We start from the raw sequence: 17,336 nt of genomic DNA on the forward strand, positions 1-17,336 counted from the left end.
TAATAATATCAAGACGTGTGTATCAACATATAAAAGAAATGAACAAATCGGATAAATTTGCTTCTTTGCCAGTCTTATCATATTTCGTTATCTTTTGAGATCTTGTCGAGTCTGATTACTTAATAAGAGTTCTAAGAGAGGAAAATTTTTTTCTAACATTAATTAAATGATAAGATCAGATTTCTCATAGCAATTTGACGTGCTAATGTTTATGTGGCGCTATAATTTTCACAAATTGCGAATGTAAAATAATGCAATTAAATCGCTTCGTAAAAATCGTAAATTATAAAAAGACATTTGCACAAAATTGTTTTACAAGAGGAAAGAATAATTTTACTACAATTTTAGCTAGATTTACAGATCTATTTAGATTTACAGAGAATAATTTTGTCAGACCATCAACATAAATGTAGGTTATCTAAACTAATTACTATTGTAAAAACTTTTTGCAGCATTGCTCATTATATTCATTATATTTGAGCATCCTATATCATTATTTTCACAGTACGACAAAATTATTTTCATATTTATATAACTAAATTTTTAGATATTTCAGAACAATTGGAGTATTGAAACGAGTTGCTGCATTATCGTTATTGCGGATAAGACCCAATTTCAGTTCGTTTTACGAATTATTCATGAATTCATGATTTAAATCCAAAAACTATATGAACGTTTTGAGGTCAATGATCTGCAAAACCAACGCGTATTTCTGTCATTTTACATTAACCCATTCGTCCGCACATGTACACGACGAGAGAAAATTTCATTAGAATCTGATTGAAATAAACTTGACACTACGTAAATATTGTTTTACTGCTAGACACGTTTGTTATCATTTCATTAAATAATGGCACATGCATGTGACTATACATATTTTCTGCGGACAATCTCTGAATACACATTTACAGTTCTACAAAAAAATAATAGGAATAATAAAAAAATAGTGTTGACAAATTTTTAATTAATTTTTTTCAATGATATCAATATTAATTTTTAAATTTTGAATTATTGGAAACTAATTATAAAAGATCTTAAATATTCAAATTTTTATTTCATTTAAAAAATTTTCGTTTCAACTCAAGATTTAATTTTATCGAGAAAGTATTGAAAATTAAGGTATGAAAAGTGATAGGATTCAATCAAAATGTTATGATTATTTAATTTGTTACGTTATTTGGAGATGTTTTAAAACATAACATTAGTTAACACTTTATGTTATTTGATACAATATTAAAGTGATACTTAATAATAATTGTAAAGAAAATTTCTCTTATAACCTACTAAACTGATTTGTTATTTTTATTCGAGATATAACGTCGTATCACTTAGCGCCAAACAGTACTGACATTCCACATGAATAATCATGCAATTACGACACAGTATACTCCAAGAGGAATTACATAATGCATCGCGAGCGAATGCAGCAACTTAATCACGGAAGTATGACAAATTGTTCTCAGCACTCCTAATCGTAGAAGAGATGACACATCAGTGGTACATGCTTTGAACTTACCACGCCATATTGATGTGATGTACATCGTATTACAAGAAAAATATTAGGTGTTGGAATTAATTCGTAGCGTTTTACAAGTGATGGGAAGTACTTTCATTAATGTATTTTTTAATGCTCATGTGAAATAAATAACATTCTTTCATTAAAAACGCTACGAATTAATTCCAACACCTAATATATACATATATATCTAATAATAGTGCAATTAATAGTATTAATGTTGGATGACGCTTCTCAATATTTTCGTTAAATATAATCAAAGTAAAAAAATAATGCTTAAATTTTTCAATATTAACGGTACTCGATAAAAGTAAAAAAAATTGCAAAAAAGTTTTAATGATTAAAACCGAGACTGATTAAATCATTTTGATATTAATGTACTAAAAGTAAAGTCTCTCTATTTTCTTTTTAAGTAAAAAAGACATATGACGCGACAAATATTCGAGATTATAGATGGAAAAAACCGAACTGACATATTGTCATGTAAATATGGAGTAATTTACATATACGGAATTTTTTGATACAAGAGATAATTCGTAATCAGCTGTGACATAATTTATAAATAATAAGATATTCTTAGATATTTGAATCTTATGATTTCTCGCTTCTCACTCAAAATTTATGATTTTTCACGCTACCAGCGATTTATATAAATGCAATTTTAAATTGTTCCCGATATCTTGAAACATCTAAGAGTATGCCGACAGCAAATGATTACATGCTTGAACGGATCTCGCATAATGTACAATTATTAAGATGAAGAGACACAGCTTCAGCAAAAGAATTAAAAAGCATTTTTGAAAGAAGAATTGCCGAGAACATCCATTTGATCGAGTAACCTAATTTTGATGTACTTACTCAGAAAGAACGATTTTGCTGAAATATTTAAAAAATTTGCTAGATACAGATCAGAAAATAATTTTGTTAGACTACTAAAATAATTATGTGAGATGATGATTCCAATTATAGATCATTTAACGTAATTTTATCAATTCATGTAAATTTAAAGCCGACTTTAGACGATCTATAATTCGCAAATTTGGAATAGAAGTCTATTTACAATTTTACGTGACCTTTAGCATAGAAAACACTTGAAAAAATAAAATTCACATATAATATATATCAGGATATACATTTATACTTCGAATACGTAATACATAAAATTATAAAAATTTTATCTTGAATTTTATCGCTAATGTAGATCGGCTAATTGTAAAACGGTGGTTCGACGATCAAACATTTAAAAAGATTATTAACTGAATTCAAGTATTAATTATTAAGTCTCAATTATTATAGATATATAGAGTGTATTATAAGAATATCACAATTTTGAAAAATAAAACATTGAAGAAGGAAACAGTCTGCTTTTTTTTAAATATTAACAATGATTGAAAAGTTGATTTTACTTTACAATAATTATAAAAAATTAAAGGTAAAAAAATTTTGCAGAATTTTATTAATATATTTAGGAAACAATTAAACATCTTAAACAAGTTTGACCTATAATTGGAACCGCCATCTTAGGACGTTTAAATTGATTGCTAGAATAGAAAAAATTTTGGCAACATTATTTGACTTTTTTTCATAATTATTTTAAATCTAACAAAATTATTTTCAAATCCGCATGAGGATATCTAGTTAAATTTTTTAATATTTTTCAGCAAAATCTTCCGTGTAGTAAACAAGATTCGAATGAAATCGAATAACTACTAAACAAAATTATCAATAATCAACTTTAGTGTGCAATCTCGAACAGCTGCCGCTAATAAATTAACATATTTTTCGATACTATCGAATAAAGTTAAAATCAATACAGTTAAAAGCCTGCATGAGTAATAATAAATAAAAAAAGCTAAGATGATTACGATCCTTTTAATATTATATGTCAAATGATATTAATGTTGATTGGCAATTACATCAATTGAGCGTTCTACAGAGCTAAATACATTCATTAATCGTTCAGTAATTGTTACAAGATTTCACTCGACATCTTGATAAAGGTTTGCACTTGCAATTCAGCGCCGTAATAAAACAACGGCCGCGATCGTCCCGAGGCATCCACGTCGACAAAAGAGCCTCGTAAATCTCGCGTCATCGCGTCGCCGTGGATTTAAAACCGGTTGGAACCTGCTGTATAACCAGCGATAACTCACGAGTTTTACCACGATTTTCGTTCATCATAATGCACACCGTCGCGTGCCATCGAAGTGCATTTTCTTGCGATTACATTTCCGTGAGTACAATCACTATCAAGAATGTTTCTCGCGAAAAAAAAAATGGTGCCTCACGTTTTTCCGAAATTTGCAATTCGTTTCCAATTCGATATCCTTTTAACCTTCCAAAGCTGTCGGTGAGTCTTGAACTCCCTCATTTATAAATAACTTGAATTATCGTTACTAAAATATATTCAGTATTCATTCCATTTTATTAAGTTACATCCTTGAAATTAATTAGCGTCTTTCAGTCTGCAACATAAATGTGACTCACAGATTCAGCGCCAGTTAACAAATTTGTGTTACAAATTTTAACGTCAGCTTCGAAAAGTTCAAAATAATAGATTCGTTTATCATATCGAAGTTTCAATGAACACACAAATTTGATAATATATAATATTATATAATTTTGGTTTTGCATAAGCAATGTCATTACTATTGCATTTTCGTATAATTATTATATATTAGGTGTTGGAATTAATTCGTAGCGTTTTTAATGAAAGAATGTTATTTATTTCACATGAGCATTAAAAAATACATTAATGAAAGTACTTCCCATCACTTGTAAAACGCTACGAATTAATTCCAACACCTAATATATAAAATAAATTATTGTATTAGCGCAAAACAGATGGAAAGATCACGAGATAAAGATAAATCATTATTTCTAATTAATAACTGCGTGAATTACCTTTCGTAATAATCTTTCTCATTTGCGTAATAATGGAAGTAACATCCTAATGGCGAATTCTATTGCTATCGCCAGCACTCTAGTCGAATGGATTAAAACGAAAGTTTCCATGCGTGGCACGCAACCGAGTTTGCCGGAGAATACTATTTTGAATTCAAGGACCAAAGTACGTTGCCTTCGGTGGATCAGTGCCGCAATAAAGTATCAACGAATTTCAGCGTTATATCACACGCTATACACACCTTGAACACTCTATGATTAAACAGCGCATATCCGTGAGAATGCGTTACTTTTAATCTACTATTCCTATCCACGTTGCGATACGAGTCTCTTATTTGAATAACTAAACAAAATTATTTTTAGCTCTATCTAAATTTTTAGATTTTAATTCTTTCCGTGTATTATTTAATCAATAAGTGCCTCTAATATTTCAAAGAAAAAAAATGCGAATGTTCTAATCGTGTATTGTACTATTATAAGAATTAATTATTATCACTCAAGGTTACATTTATAATAATAAAGAAAGCAAGATTGAAGAAACTATCGCAGATTGTTATGACGCTCGTCGCTGGAATTTATGCAATCGAATCGCGCGAAATACAGACGAAGCGCGTCGTGAAACGAATCTTTCCGCGTTAAATTTGTAATTCGTGCACAATTACCCTTTCGACCGCGCAGTTCGTTACACAGAATTATAAACTAATTATACTTTCATACCGCTCTCATGCTGCCCGAACGCTAGTATATACTTCCCCGGTATATTCCTTGATGAAAGGTCTCGCCTAAACGTTCACTTTCTCAAACCGTGTATCAAGTGTACCGGTTGTAACCTACATAACTTACAGTTACATACGTGGTATCAAACGCGTATAATGTATACGTATGTAACAATATATATATTCGATAACAAAACCCGTACAATATCGGTATTGCTAGGAATGAGAGCATTCGTGCGAAATGAAATAAATAATTACGCTTTTCTGTATGTAATTACAGATCGTAATTAATCTCGTATATACTGTAGTGTTAAAATTAATTATGCTGTTGTCATATAATCCTATTATATGTTTTAGAATAGCTATTTTATATTCAAATTAAAATATTTCAGTCATTTTAAGATAGTATAATTCTTAAGAATGTGTCACACCCATTTTTATAAATGTGTTAATTTATATTTTAAATCAATGATGCGTAACCTTGGCCCATCTGTAAATTTTTTGCGGCTCACAGCCGGAAATATAAAATTATATTTTCTATTTTTATGCTAATAAAATAACCATTACGCAGCCTGAAAGATTTTACCTATTTTTAAAAATAAAAAATGACCTTTAAAAAAAATTGCATATCATTGCTTTGAATAAATTATTATATATACATATGGAAGTTACGTTCATATAACATTCTATTTTTATTGAACAACACATTAGTTATTTACTTTATTTGTTATTATTTTTTATTGTTATGATACCAAAATTTAAAAAATAATTACAAACTTTACATAAATCGTAAATCTTAAATACTTAATTTAAATATTTAAATTTAAAAATTGAAATTTTTATTATTTTATAGCACATTCCCATAAATTTCCAACACGGTACAAATAAAAAATACAACTAATTAATGAAATAATTTTTGATCCACGTTCTAAATTGCCGTTAAATTTTTCATATTACTTTTAAATGTGTATCTATAGAAATCTAGACTAATTCGTAATTCTTTCATGATTTTTTTCATCACTTTAAAAATATGTAATACATTCTTTTTACGTAAATTTCTTTTTTTTTCTTGTCTATAATTTTATTGTCACCTACTTCCGTGATTTAGAATAACTAAAAAACGAGCTCCGATAAAATCTCGTAAAATTCTTTCAAACTATCGAGAACTTTGCGGCTCATCATTCGCTCATCAAAAATGCAGCGCAGATCATCTTAATGGATACTCATAAGAGAATCGCTTACAATATTCCGGTAGAATTCTAGCACACCTTTTTAATCGCAATATTAAAATTCAACGCGTTGAATATATCAGAAATTTACCATCGTATGCTGAGTTACTTTCGGTGCATATTATTCTTCCGTCTGACTTTTTAGGTAAATTATGTTTCTAGATTCTTCTCTTTTAATATTCCAGTTAAATAAAATATTTATTTGCCGAACAGGTCTCATCGAAAATAAAATAGTATTTTAGTCAATCAATCGATTTCATTTCGACATAATTTATGCTGCATAATTACTCTGGCTTAATTATAAATAAAAAAAATTGTTTTTAAATAAAAAATTAAAAGCAGATCAGGAAATTCAATTATTCAAGGAATTTGACGCACTTAAGAAAAAGATATTTAATAAAAATAACCAAATCTTTAATTGAAGTTTCATTTTAGATTTTTTTTCATCCATCCTATCTCTCAATTATTTAATTCAATATTTTCGATATTACATCTTCAATAAGAAAAGAAGTAAAAAGTTGAAAGAATTATCGCAGACTATAATAAACCTTTTTGTCAATACGTACTCGAATCCATATCGAATTTCGAACAATTTTTTTATATTTTTGTGCAAATTTCGTGTATCAATAATTTCATTTTTCGAACAAGGTACAATTTTTTTTTTTAGGTAGATTTTAGCCAATTTTTGTTTTCATATTTTTAATAAAAACTTTGAGAAATACAACGATTTTATAGAAATATTAAAAAATTTAATTAAATACAAATCCGAAAATAATTTTGTCGGATTGTCAAAATTATTATATACTACAGAAAGAGTTGCATTAATTAAAATTCTGATTGAAATTGGATAAATCTCAGAATTTTTTGGTTAAATCTATTATAATTCTAGCTAATATAATAAAAAATTTGATTTAATTAAAATTTTCTGTTCATCCATTTTCAAAACAAAAATTTTTCTCAATATGTTTACCATTCAAGCATGATAATATTGGAAAAAATTTTAACATTCTAATAGTCATTGAGTATTCTCAATAATATAATTAATTCGATAGCCCCCAAACAAAATTATTTTTAAATCTGCATCTAGCTAAATTTAATATTTTAGCAAAATCGTCCTTTTGTGTAATAAAAAGCTGAAAAATTATGCAGAGTTATTAGAAAAAAATTAAATCACAGGATGATATAAGGTATAATATTTGTATATTATTATAATTAATTAATATATTAATTAATATATTTATAATATTTATATATTAACATACCAGGCTTTTAAGAGGCGGATCTTTCAATCAGTTTAGAACAGATAAACTTTCCTGAGCAAAAACTTAACGAATGAATATCTCTAGTTCGGCGTCTGGCGTGCAAAGTCAAGCTTAAGCGAAGACAAAGAGAGAGAGGGGGGGAGAAGAGAGAGAAAGAGAGAGAGAGAGAGAGAGAGAGAGAGAGAGAGAGAGAGCACCTCCGTGGGATGTCTGGTCGTGCGAGATACGTCCCTAGAGGATTTGCTGATCGAGAGGAAGAACAATCCCGACACTGATTACGATTCCCCGAGCGAGACCGTGCCGTTTGATGTTCGGCGCGGATTGAGGGTCAACGAGGGCGGAAATTCGCGAATATCTTTTTTTTTCGGCATGCGCGCGTGTGGGCGTCACGCCGTGACCGCCAGGGAGCACGTGATTTACGCACGCGAGTGAGGTCACGCGTAGCCGCGAGCGGGAAACGAAATTGGAGCCGATACGCTCCGTGTGAAAAAGCTACTGAAATAAACTGACGCGCGCGCTCGAAGACGAGAAACCGCCAATTAGAACTTCTTCCTTAGGCACGAAACCAGTCCACTACTGGACTGGAAAGACGGCAATGATCTCGAGTATTAAAGTCAAAATTTATCAAATTAATCAATTAATAAAAAATGTAAGTAAAAATGTAAGTAAAAATTGTTTAAATATTATAAAGTAAATTTCATTCATCGTATCTTTTTATATATAAGAAATTATAAAAATAAAAACTTTATTTCTATTTAAAAATGTTATATTTGAATTTTCTTAAAAATTGAAAGTATAGTCAAAAGAGAATGTTAAATTGATCTTTTTTGAAAATTTTCCACAAAGATTCTCTTTCTCCTATTGTTCATTCAGTATAAAGAAATCTACAGAGAACACATCAGTAAAAATTTAGAAAAATGATTAGAAAAATTATAGATATTTATTTTTAAGAACTTTCTCCCATGTTAAAAAATGATTGTTATATGTTAGCTATATGTTCGTGAATAATGAAATAAATCTCAATTTATAAGCATAAGAATGATGTAAGAAGTTAATCTACGATTAACTTCTTACATCATTCAAGGAGAATCTTACAGTGAGAAAAAAAATTATCTTCTTACTTAAAATATTCTTTTTCATTATCTAACTAAATTTTATCGATTTTTCTTCAAAATATCAATATTTAAAAACTGACAAAATATAGAACAGAATAACAATTTGCATGAATAAGCTCTTCGCATATAATTTTTTCAATTTATATAAAGTGTTCAATCTATTATTTTCTACGAAAATTTAATTTTTTAATAATTGTATAATTTAACTTTCTGATAATTTAATAATTTTTATTTTTCATATAACGATTTCCAATAATTAACGTGTGCATTCTTGTATGAATAATTCTATCTGTGATTCCCTCACAGATAGTTTTGTTATAAATGAAAGAAATAACTTCAGTTCTTTATAAATGCTGAGAAGCAAAGGAGGAATGTCCCTCAAGAAGAAAAAAACAACTTCGACAAAAAGAGAAAAGAAAGCCAATTTGTTTAAAACAAGGGGAGTAAAAAAGCTGACCTTTGACTACCCGATACAGAAGCGTTACGATATTAATTCGCCGGAAGTTCGTTCGACCGGAAGTCAACGGGTTTCTCCGGCAGGCCCGTCGGAAAGACGGAATTCAATTTACATCGTGACACGATTGCGTCGCGACTGATCCTCGTGTCAAGGCCGTACGATTAGATTACCGGACGTGCCTCCGACGTGCGCGACAATTAAACCGGTTAATTTATGGGCCACGAAAGTGCGTTCTACGCGTAGCAGACCCGCGATCTAACTCCCAGAAGGGAGAAAGAGAGTGGCATTCAGTCATGGTATCGAAGATGACAGCGGAATTAGCCTGCGATAACGATGATACCGATTATGACAGCAATAACAATAATATATTATCTATTATCTGACATCGTTACGAGGTTGATAGACGCTATAATTAATGTGACCAGATATTCCGCTTTCAGCAAATTCAAGCATGTAATAAGTAACTTTATATGTAATTTTATGTAATTTAATTTTCTATGTAAAAATAACACACTATGCTGCATACAAAAATAGATTTACACATTTAAACGTGTAATATAATATTTTTACACGGAATATTAAATCACGTAAATGAAGGCACTTATTACACACTTGAATTTAGATTTTAGAATGATAGTCTCGCTTTCAACATAATGTTTCATCACAAACATGTCAGAATATAAATAATTATCTTTTAAAAATAAATTACTATTACTGTTTTTATCTTTATCTATACATTCTTCTTCTCAATCACTCCAAAATAAAATTGTCTCGCTTTGAATCCGAAACTGTCTACTTCGAAAAAGTCACATTACTAGAATCTCATTCCAATATAAAGAAAAAATTCTAAATGAACAATTATTAATAAATAATATAAATAAAATAATATTATATTATTAATAAATAATATAAATAATAAATTCTGAAAATGAACATGGACAAGAAGATTCTAATTCTAATTGAAAAATTCTAATTGAAAATGAATGAACAAGAAGATTCTGATTCTTTGATCATATCAACAAAATTTTGATTATCTCATTCGTAATTTAACTAGAAAATTCTGATTTTTAACTAGAATTCCATTTAATAATGCAACAAGATGTTTTCCAGGGAGGAAAAGACAAACTCCGTTTATGCTCATTTCTACTAATGTAGATTAACTTTAATATCGGTTGAACTTCTTATCTTTCTCTAGTTCTGAGAATTAAAGTAAATTAAACCGAGATTAGAATTAATCTACATTGATAGAAATATGAATATTAGGAGTCGTTTTCACATTCGCGCTTTATCGTCGCAATATTATCACTTTATGTAGCACTGACGTCAAACCATTTGTGTTCATAACAGAGAAAAAAAAAAGAGGAAATGAGAGGAACAAGAGCTGCTTTTTCTCGCGTACGAAATCATTTTAACAAAGTGCTTCGTCAAACGGATTTAAACGTCAGCTTTACGAGCAGGCGGATTTAAATGCTGCTATTATAAGCAAATGAATTTTACTTTTGGACGTGTAAATATTTCGTCATAGTTCGACGTTACGATTTCAGTAAATGAGAACGTAACAAAAGAATTAGAGAAAACTAAAATTTATATGTATGTACAAATAGGATTTCAGAGTGAATGTTTTATGTCCATTTCCATCAACGTAGTTTAACTTTAATCACTAAGAGATTTAACTTAATATTTATCTCTTTTTCAAATTTTAATATTTATCTCTTTTTCAAACAACTAGAAGAAAATAAAAAGAGAGTTAAATCAAAATTAAAGTTAATCTATATTGATGAAAATGGAGATATTAATCGATGAAAATAAATTAAATAATCGAGAAATTAAATTAATGTTATAAAAAAATATAAAAACTATAATTTCGCAACATTTTTAATTAAATTAAAATTAATTAATTAATTAAATAAAAGAAATAATTTCATTTTTAGTCAAAGCAGATCTTAATACGTGTTAATATTCATATAAAAATTTGCAAATAATATATTTTTCAATTCTATACTTCACTTTAACCGAAAATAAGATTATTTCTCTCATTTGATTTATTCTTATCAGTCTAAAATTTCACTTGTAACGATATCAATATTTTTAGAAAATTACTCTCTCATTGACGTCACTCGCGAGTGCTTCCTCGTTAGCATCGACACTCGAGAGAACATTGATCTATTCATTTTTATCGCGATCACCGCGCGCTTCCTATATTGGAGCACTTCCGCCACGCGGTCGTCGCACACATGATTACGTTCAATTGGAAACACGCCTTCCTTTCCTCGTTTACCCGCAAATCTATTGCGTACATTTATTCAGATAAATGTTTCCTTGAAAAAACGGCACTTTCCCGATCTGCGCCTACCTCCTCCTCGTTCCTCGCGGACGATAAACAAGTTTGAAAGTCGTGCCGCGGCTCACCTAACCTCGTTGCGGGATTACTGCGTCGTGAATCAGGCATGATGCTGCACTCACCTGCATGCTGTCGGCCGAGATGATCTCCCCGGAGAAGCGGCGCGCTAGCTCGATGGCCAGCCGTGATTTTCCGGACCCGGTGGCGCCCAGAATTACCAAAATTGGCACACGCGACATAGACACCTCGTTACAATCGACCATCGTAAGCGCGATACTGGGCGCATGCGCCGTCTTTCGCCGCGAGCGCCCGCACGATTCGCTCTGCCGCGCAGGCGCGGGGAATTGGTGGAACGCGGACCGCGCGCTAGATTTCAAAACAGTGGGGAAACGAGAACGACGATGACGTAAACGTGATTCTCTTGAGCCTTTCGTACATGCCGCGTGCGTAAGGTCGTATTTTATTCACATTTCTAGCAGCGGAATTTAATTTTAAACTCGGTTTCATTTCCTTTTTATTTTTTTCTCATTTTCCTATGTTTATTATTAGTATAATTTAGATTATTTTTAGTCTCGATTTAACTTACTTTGTATCTTTTTCTAGTTTTAAGAATTAGAAAGAGATAAGAAGTAAAGTAAAGTAAAGTAAAGATTAACAAACTAGGCGACTGGGATATTTCATATAAAGTTATAATTTCGTCCATAATTTTATGTCTTATTTATAATTTCAAACTGTAATTATAATTATACCATATATATTATATATAATTATATCATAAATAATACACACTAGAGATTATTGTAACGCGTGTCTTAAAGTTTAAAAAAGTTATCTAAAAGCTTAAGATAATGAAAATTTCCTGTGAAACGGTTAGAAATATGTCAGGTATCTTTAAATTACTTTATGCTCCAATTTATTTAGCAAAAATTTAAATTCATGATAATCGATGAAATACCAGAAAAACACAACAAACAAAGAGGTATTATCTCTTCGTCAATTATTAACGATAGGCACTATCTAAAATTCCAAGAATTTTCCACAAATTTTCCAAATTTCCGAGAATTTAAAAAAAAATCAAATATAAATTTATATTTATAAACTATATTTATAATCTATAATTATAAACTTATTAACTCTCAACCTCAAGCAAATAAAGTGTAAAATTTCAATTGCAAGAATTATAATTTTATTATTTTTTTCGTTCTATATATATGCGCGTTTTGTGTATTATAATATAATAAGTAACATAAAAATTATACGCAAAGTTATGTAAATACTGAATTATTTGACCCTGATCTATTAAATATTTGCAACTTTTATTTCTTATTAACGCATTTCCACAAATAGTATTTTAATTACGTTGTTACGACAAAATGATAAAAAATGTAAGACTTCGATAATAGATATTTTTATACCTATATTACAAATTGACTCTACCATATGCATTGTAATCAATACACGTTGTAGACAATAATATTAATAGTATATGCTCCAAAAAATGTTTTATTATATATGTTTAACCTTTACTTTTTTTCCAGAAAGCCTTGAAGATATCTTTAAAGCATTTTTTAAGAACTTTTAATGTGTTATAAAAGACGTCTTTAGAATATCTTTTAGGATCTTCTGTAAGTAATTGTCAGCATTCGTTAATTAACTTATAATTAGAAAGATAGAAACGCAATATATAGAGAATAAGATACTTATATAGAGAATAAATGAAATTTATTTATCTGTTGAAGAAAATTTTATGTGTGGAAGACATTTTAATAATTAAAATAAAATCTCGATATATATTTGCGAAAAAAACATATTAAAATTTTATATCCAGTTGTGTTCTCTAACTGCAGCCTTACAGAAATTTAACTGGCCAATTTAATACTAAAAACAGTAATTACATATTTTAAGTATTGAAAGCTGTTGTTCAATGCTTTTAATATTCTAAATAAGTAATTGATTATTATCTTTCAATAATCAATTGTAAAGGTAATTAAAAGTGAGTTCAAAGCTTACGTAAACTTTTCGCATATATCTATTACTCAAATTATTCGTATAGTACAACTCTTCGTGGCAGACATATTACGATGATGACGCAACTATTTCTGCAAATAGCATCTGTTCGTGACACAATGAACAGTTATATCTTAGAGGCGTTTCGTGATATTATTCGAGTTATATTGATAAAATAAAATGGAGATTTGCGTGAGAAATACTTATTAGTATTAAAATATTGAATAATATATACGACAATGAACAAACTCTGCCGTGAACCGACATACAAATTACGTACATTACTTGATTCAAAAACTGATACAATTTAATATACATTGACGTATTTGAAACACTTCTATATGTATACATGTATATATGCGCAGTGAAGTAGTAAGTACAATTTCGGATAAACTGCCTCTCTATTACTTTAATCTGAAGCTTTCGAATATATGAATTCGTCGGACATGACCTAAGTTAATAAAATTCTAAATATAACTGGCATCGACTCTTCACTTTGGCTTTTGACATATACTATTTCAAGCCAATATCGCTATAAATATCTACGAGACACTAAGTTATTTCACTAATCAAGTAGCTACTATTATATTTTTGTAAACATTTATATACAAGACATGCGCGCTGTACAGTATCGCTTTTTAAAATCTGTTCTTAATTGCTCTTTTTATTCTTTTTCTCAATTTTTGAATTCTTTTTAAAGAAAAATTTCATCAGTCGTCTAATCTTTTCAATTGAAAGTTTGTATCTAAATATTTTGAATAATAAAAAAATGATTAAAGAAAGATTTGATTAAAAAATGTATTTCAACTTAAGTAAAACAGAGAGATGAGAATTTTATCATCTATTTATATATTAACATTTAAAATATTAAAGTTTCAGAAGCTGTTGTTTGTTCGAACATTTTTGAAAAAATCGATATGTTGTAGAAATATATCATTCATGTTGTGATAGGGAAGTTGCCATTCTGCTCATATAGACGTGAGAATTCTTCTCATTATTCGTAATAAATCCGCTAAACAAAGCGATGTTTATCGTTCTATATCTGTTCGTATGATTACATTTGGAAGCCAGCATAGGCGAAATCACGTGCGAAATGATGCAAACAAACTGGATATATCCGTGTGTGGTGCAATATATGTGTGCGCATCCCGACACGTGTGTCGAATGCAATGAACGTCATTCCCGAGTTAAATGATTGCACCATTTAAGTGCACGAAAGTCTACATTTCGCGAAAATATCAATGGCGCCAATGATATTCATTTCCATCAACCGTTGAAGTGCAAGTGTGTGAGAAGCTCTTAATACCAGTAAATAATGTTACTATGTTATCAATATACATTTTTCATGTTACGCTGCTCGAATGATCATTCATGCTTTGAAATGATAGCGGTAGATAAATTACTGATAGTGCAAGAATATTTTTAGCGAATAATTTAGCAAATTAACTTCATTTGAATCTTTTTATTGTTTTAAATTAGCAGAAATTAACGCATTTTTTAAATATTCTCTTCGTTTAATCTTTTAACTTTTTAATATATTATCTTTTAAATTTTATGTCTCTCTCATAAATGACCATTTGCATATAACCTGAAGCATAATAATGTAATTTTAGCCGCTTTATTAAATTTCACGTCAACATGTGATGTCATAATGTAGAATTAATGCATAAAATGTAATGAATACCCATTATATGTGTATATAATATAACACACTACATCATTGTATGTATGTGTATGAGAGATAGAATATTCAAATGTAAGGCAGCATTTGTTCTATATGACACAACGTTTTCAATCCATTAAACGGTTGCGTTAATTAAGCACCGGTAAATCATGTGCGAAGCCTATCGATAAAAAGTATCTATATTGGGACAGCATTTTTCTATTAATTCTTATTACTAATTGCAAATAATAAAAAATTGAAATATTCTTAAAAGGCTATGTTATGTATATGTCAAAATTATTAATGTATCAAATAATTCTTTTTCCAAAAAATTTTATATACATATGTACAAGATTGTCTTCTATTATGAAAGTATTAACAATTATATAGGGTTAAGCATTTATGCAAATCGTATTTCTATATCGATTTGCTATGGTACTTGCTAAATTAAATGATCACTTTTAATAAAAGCAAATATTAAATCCCCGCTGGCATTTAATTCTTCTAATGGCACATTCAATATTTCTTGGCGCAAAATCGAGAGTTTCATAAAGTTTAGATTTTAGAGGGCGTACATTTCTATTTAGATAGTAAAACATATTCGCAAACAGTGCGTCATAATTACAATGCAGTGAAATATTCAAGCGGAAGTATTCACGATCGGCGACAGATAATTAAACATCTCGATGAACTAAACATTTTCTGTGCCATGTTATTGTATTCTCTACGACAATAACAACAATTGAATTATCATACTGATTATAGCATAATTTTTGCTTCATTCGCTATACAACAGATATAACGTATAATCACACAACATAAACAAATTTGACGGCAGTTTGCAGTCGGTAAAAGAAAAGTGGAACATATACGAAATGTGATACTCGCAAATAAATAGATTAATAGTCCTTGCAGAAGTCTTTAAAAATTTTGTTAGATACAGATTTGAAAATAATTTTGTTAGGCCATCAAAATAATTATATAAACCGATCAAACTGATTAAACAAGTTAAAATTTTTCAACATTACTTTTTACGTTTAAGATTATTAATATTTTGATAGTAAATATTTCTCTTTATGTTTGAGACTAATATTTTGATAGTAAATATTTTGATAGTTCAAACATTCAAAATTATTTCCGGATATGTGCCTAGCTAAATTTTTAGAAATCGCTTTAACAAATCGTTCTTTCTGTGTAATAAGTATAAAATGGAGTGCTCTTAACCATAATTATTTTATCATGCAATTATAGTCACAAATACCAAACTTTTTTCGCTTGTATACGATGTTGCACAAATGTCTACGCAAGAAGCTTACAACCTCGTGCTCGCATTAAATTGGTGATTAATAAGAACGCGAATTAACGGCAGTGTAACGTGAATATGACCACTGGCACGTAATGTAGCCCCAACGTAATCCAATGCGCGGCATAAGCTGTGAAGCGGAATGCCGACGTAATGCCGACGTAACGGAAAACGTGATGCGAATGCAACTCGCGTGTACTTATCTAATGCAACGCGGATGCGATGGCGAACGAGGTGAGGTGAACATTCGCGTTTCGATTTTTGTTGTTTAACGTAATGCGTCAATATAAACGCGTGTACCATGCAAATTCGATATAATGAAGCACAGTGCGATCTGTAGAGGATGCAGCGCGAATGTCACATAATGGAACTTACAATGCCACGAATAAGTTGTCTCATTTTAGTAATTGTCGCTTTAAATTAAGAGTCCAGTGTACATTGAAAGTTTAGTTAATGCTGTGTGTGCTATATATTCCATTTTGGTGCTTTATAGATTACGAACTATCGCTCTCTTACTTTAAAAGTGACACAACTATTTTTTTAATTATTATAAACGAGTTATTACAAAGTTGATATAAATAATATACATAAACATTATCTCATAAGTCAAAAGCAAACTGTCAATTAACTTTTAAAAAAATGATCAAAATCACAGCTCAGAGAATAATTTTTTAAAGATTATAAAATGAAAACGATAAAAAATGATATTTAATAATAATGATAAGAATATATTTTCTGTAGATATTATTTGATTAGCCAATAATTTTTTGTCAAGTTAAAAAATATTTTTGCTCTTTTTCTAGAAATCTAATGTTTTGAGTTG

General features: G+C 29.4%; 1 protein-coding gene and 1 long non-coding RNA gene across 5 annotated transcripts in view; one reads left to right on the plus strand and one right to left on the minus strand.

The window, feature by feature from the left end:
• Window positions 1-11,848, minus strand: part of LOC105152881 (tRNA dimethylallyltransferase) — a 104,874-nt gene extending 93,026 nt beyond the window's left edge. For all 3 annotated transcript variants that reach the window (XR_015546441.1, XM_011067412.2, XM_087410539.1), the window contains exon 1: window positions 11,663-11,848. Coding sequence is in view for 2 of the 3 variants with exons in the window: in XM_011067412.2 (XP_011065714.2) it covers window positions 11,663-11,803 (141 nt within the window). In the remaining variant the exon portion in view is untranslated. The remainder of the gene's footprint in view (window positions 1-11,662) is intronic.
• The window catches only part of LOC147908205 (uncharacterized), a 44,529-nt gene that overhangs the window by 15,570 nt on the left and 11,623 nt on the right, over window positions 1-17,336 (plus strand). The window lies entirely within an intron of this gene.

The sequence above is a fragment of the Acromyrmex echinatior genome, chromosome 10 (assembly GCF_024713525.1).
Source record: "Acromyrmex echinatior isolate Ae372 chromosome 10, ASM2471352v2, whole genome shotgun sequence".
Taxonomy (NCBI): Eukaryota; Metazoa; Arthropoda; class Insecta; order Hymenoptera; family Formicidae; genus Acromyrmex; species Acromyrmex echinatior.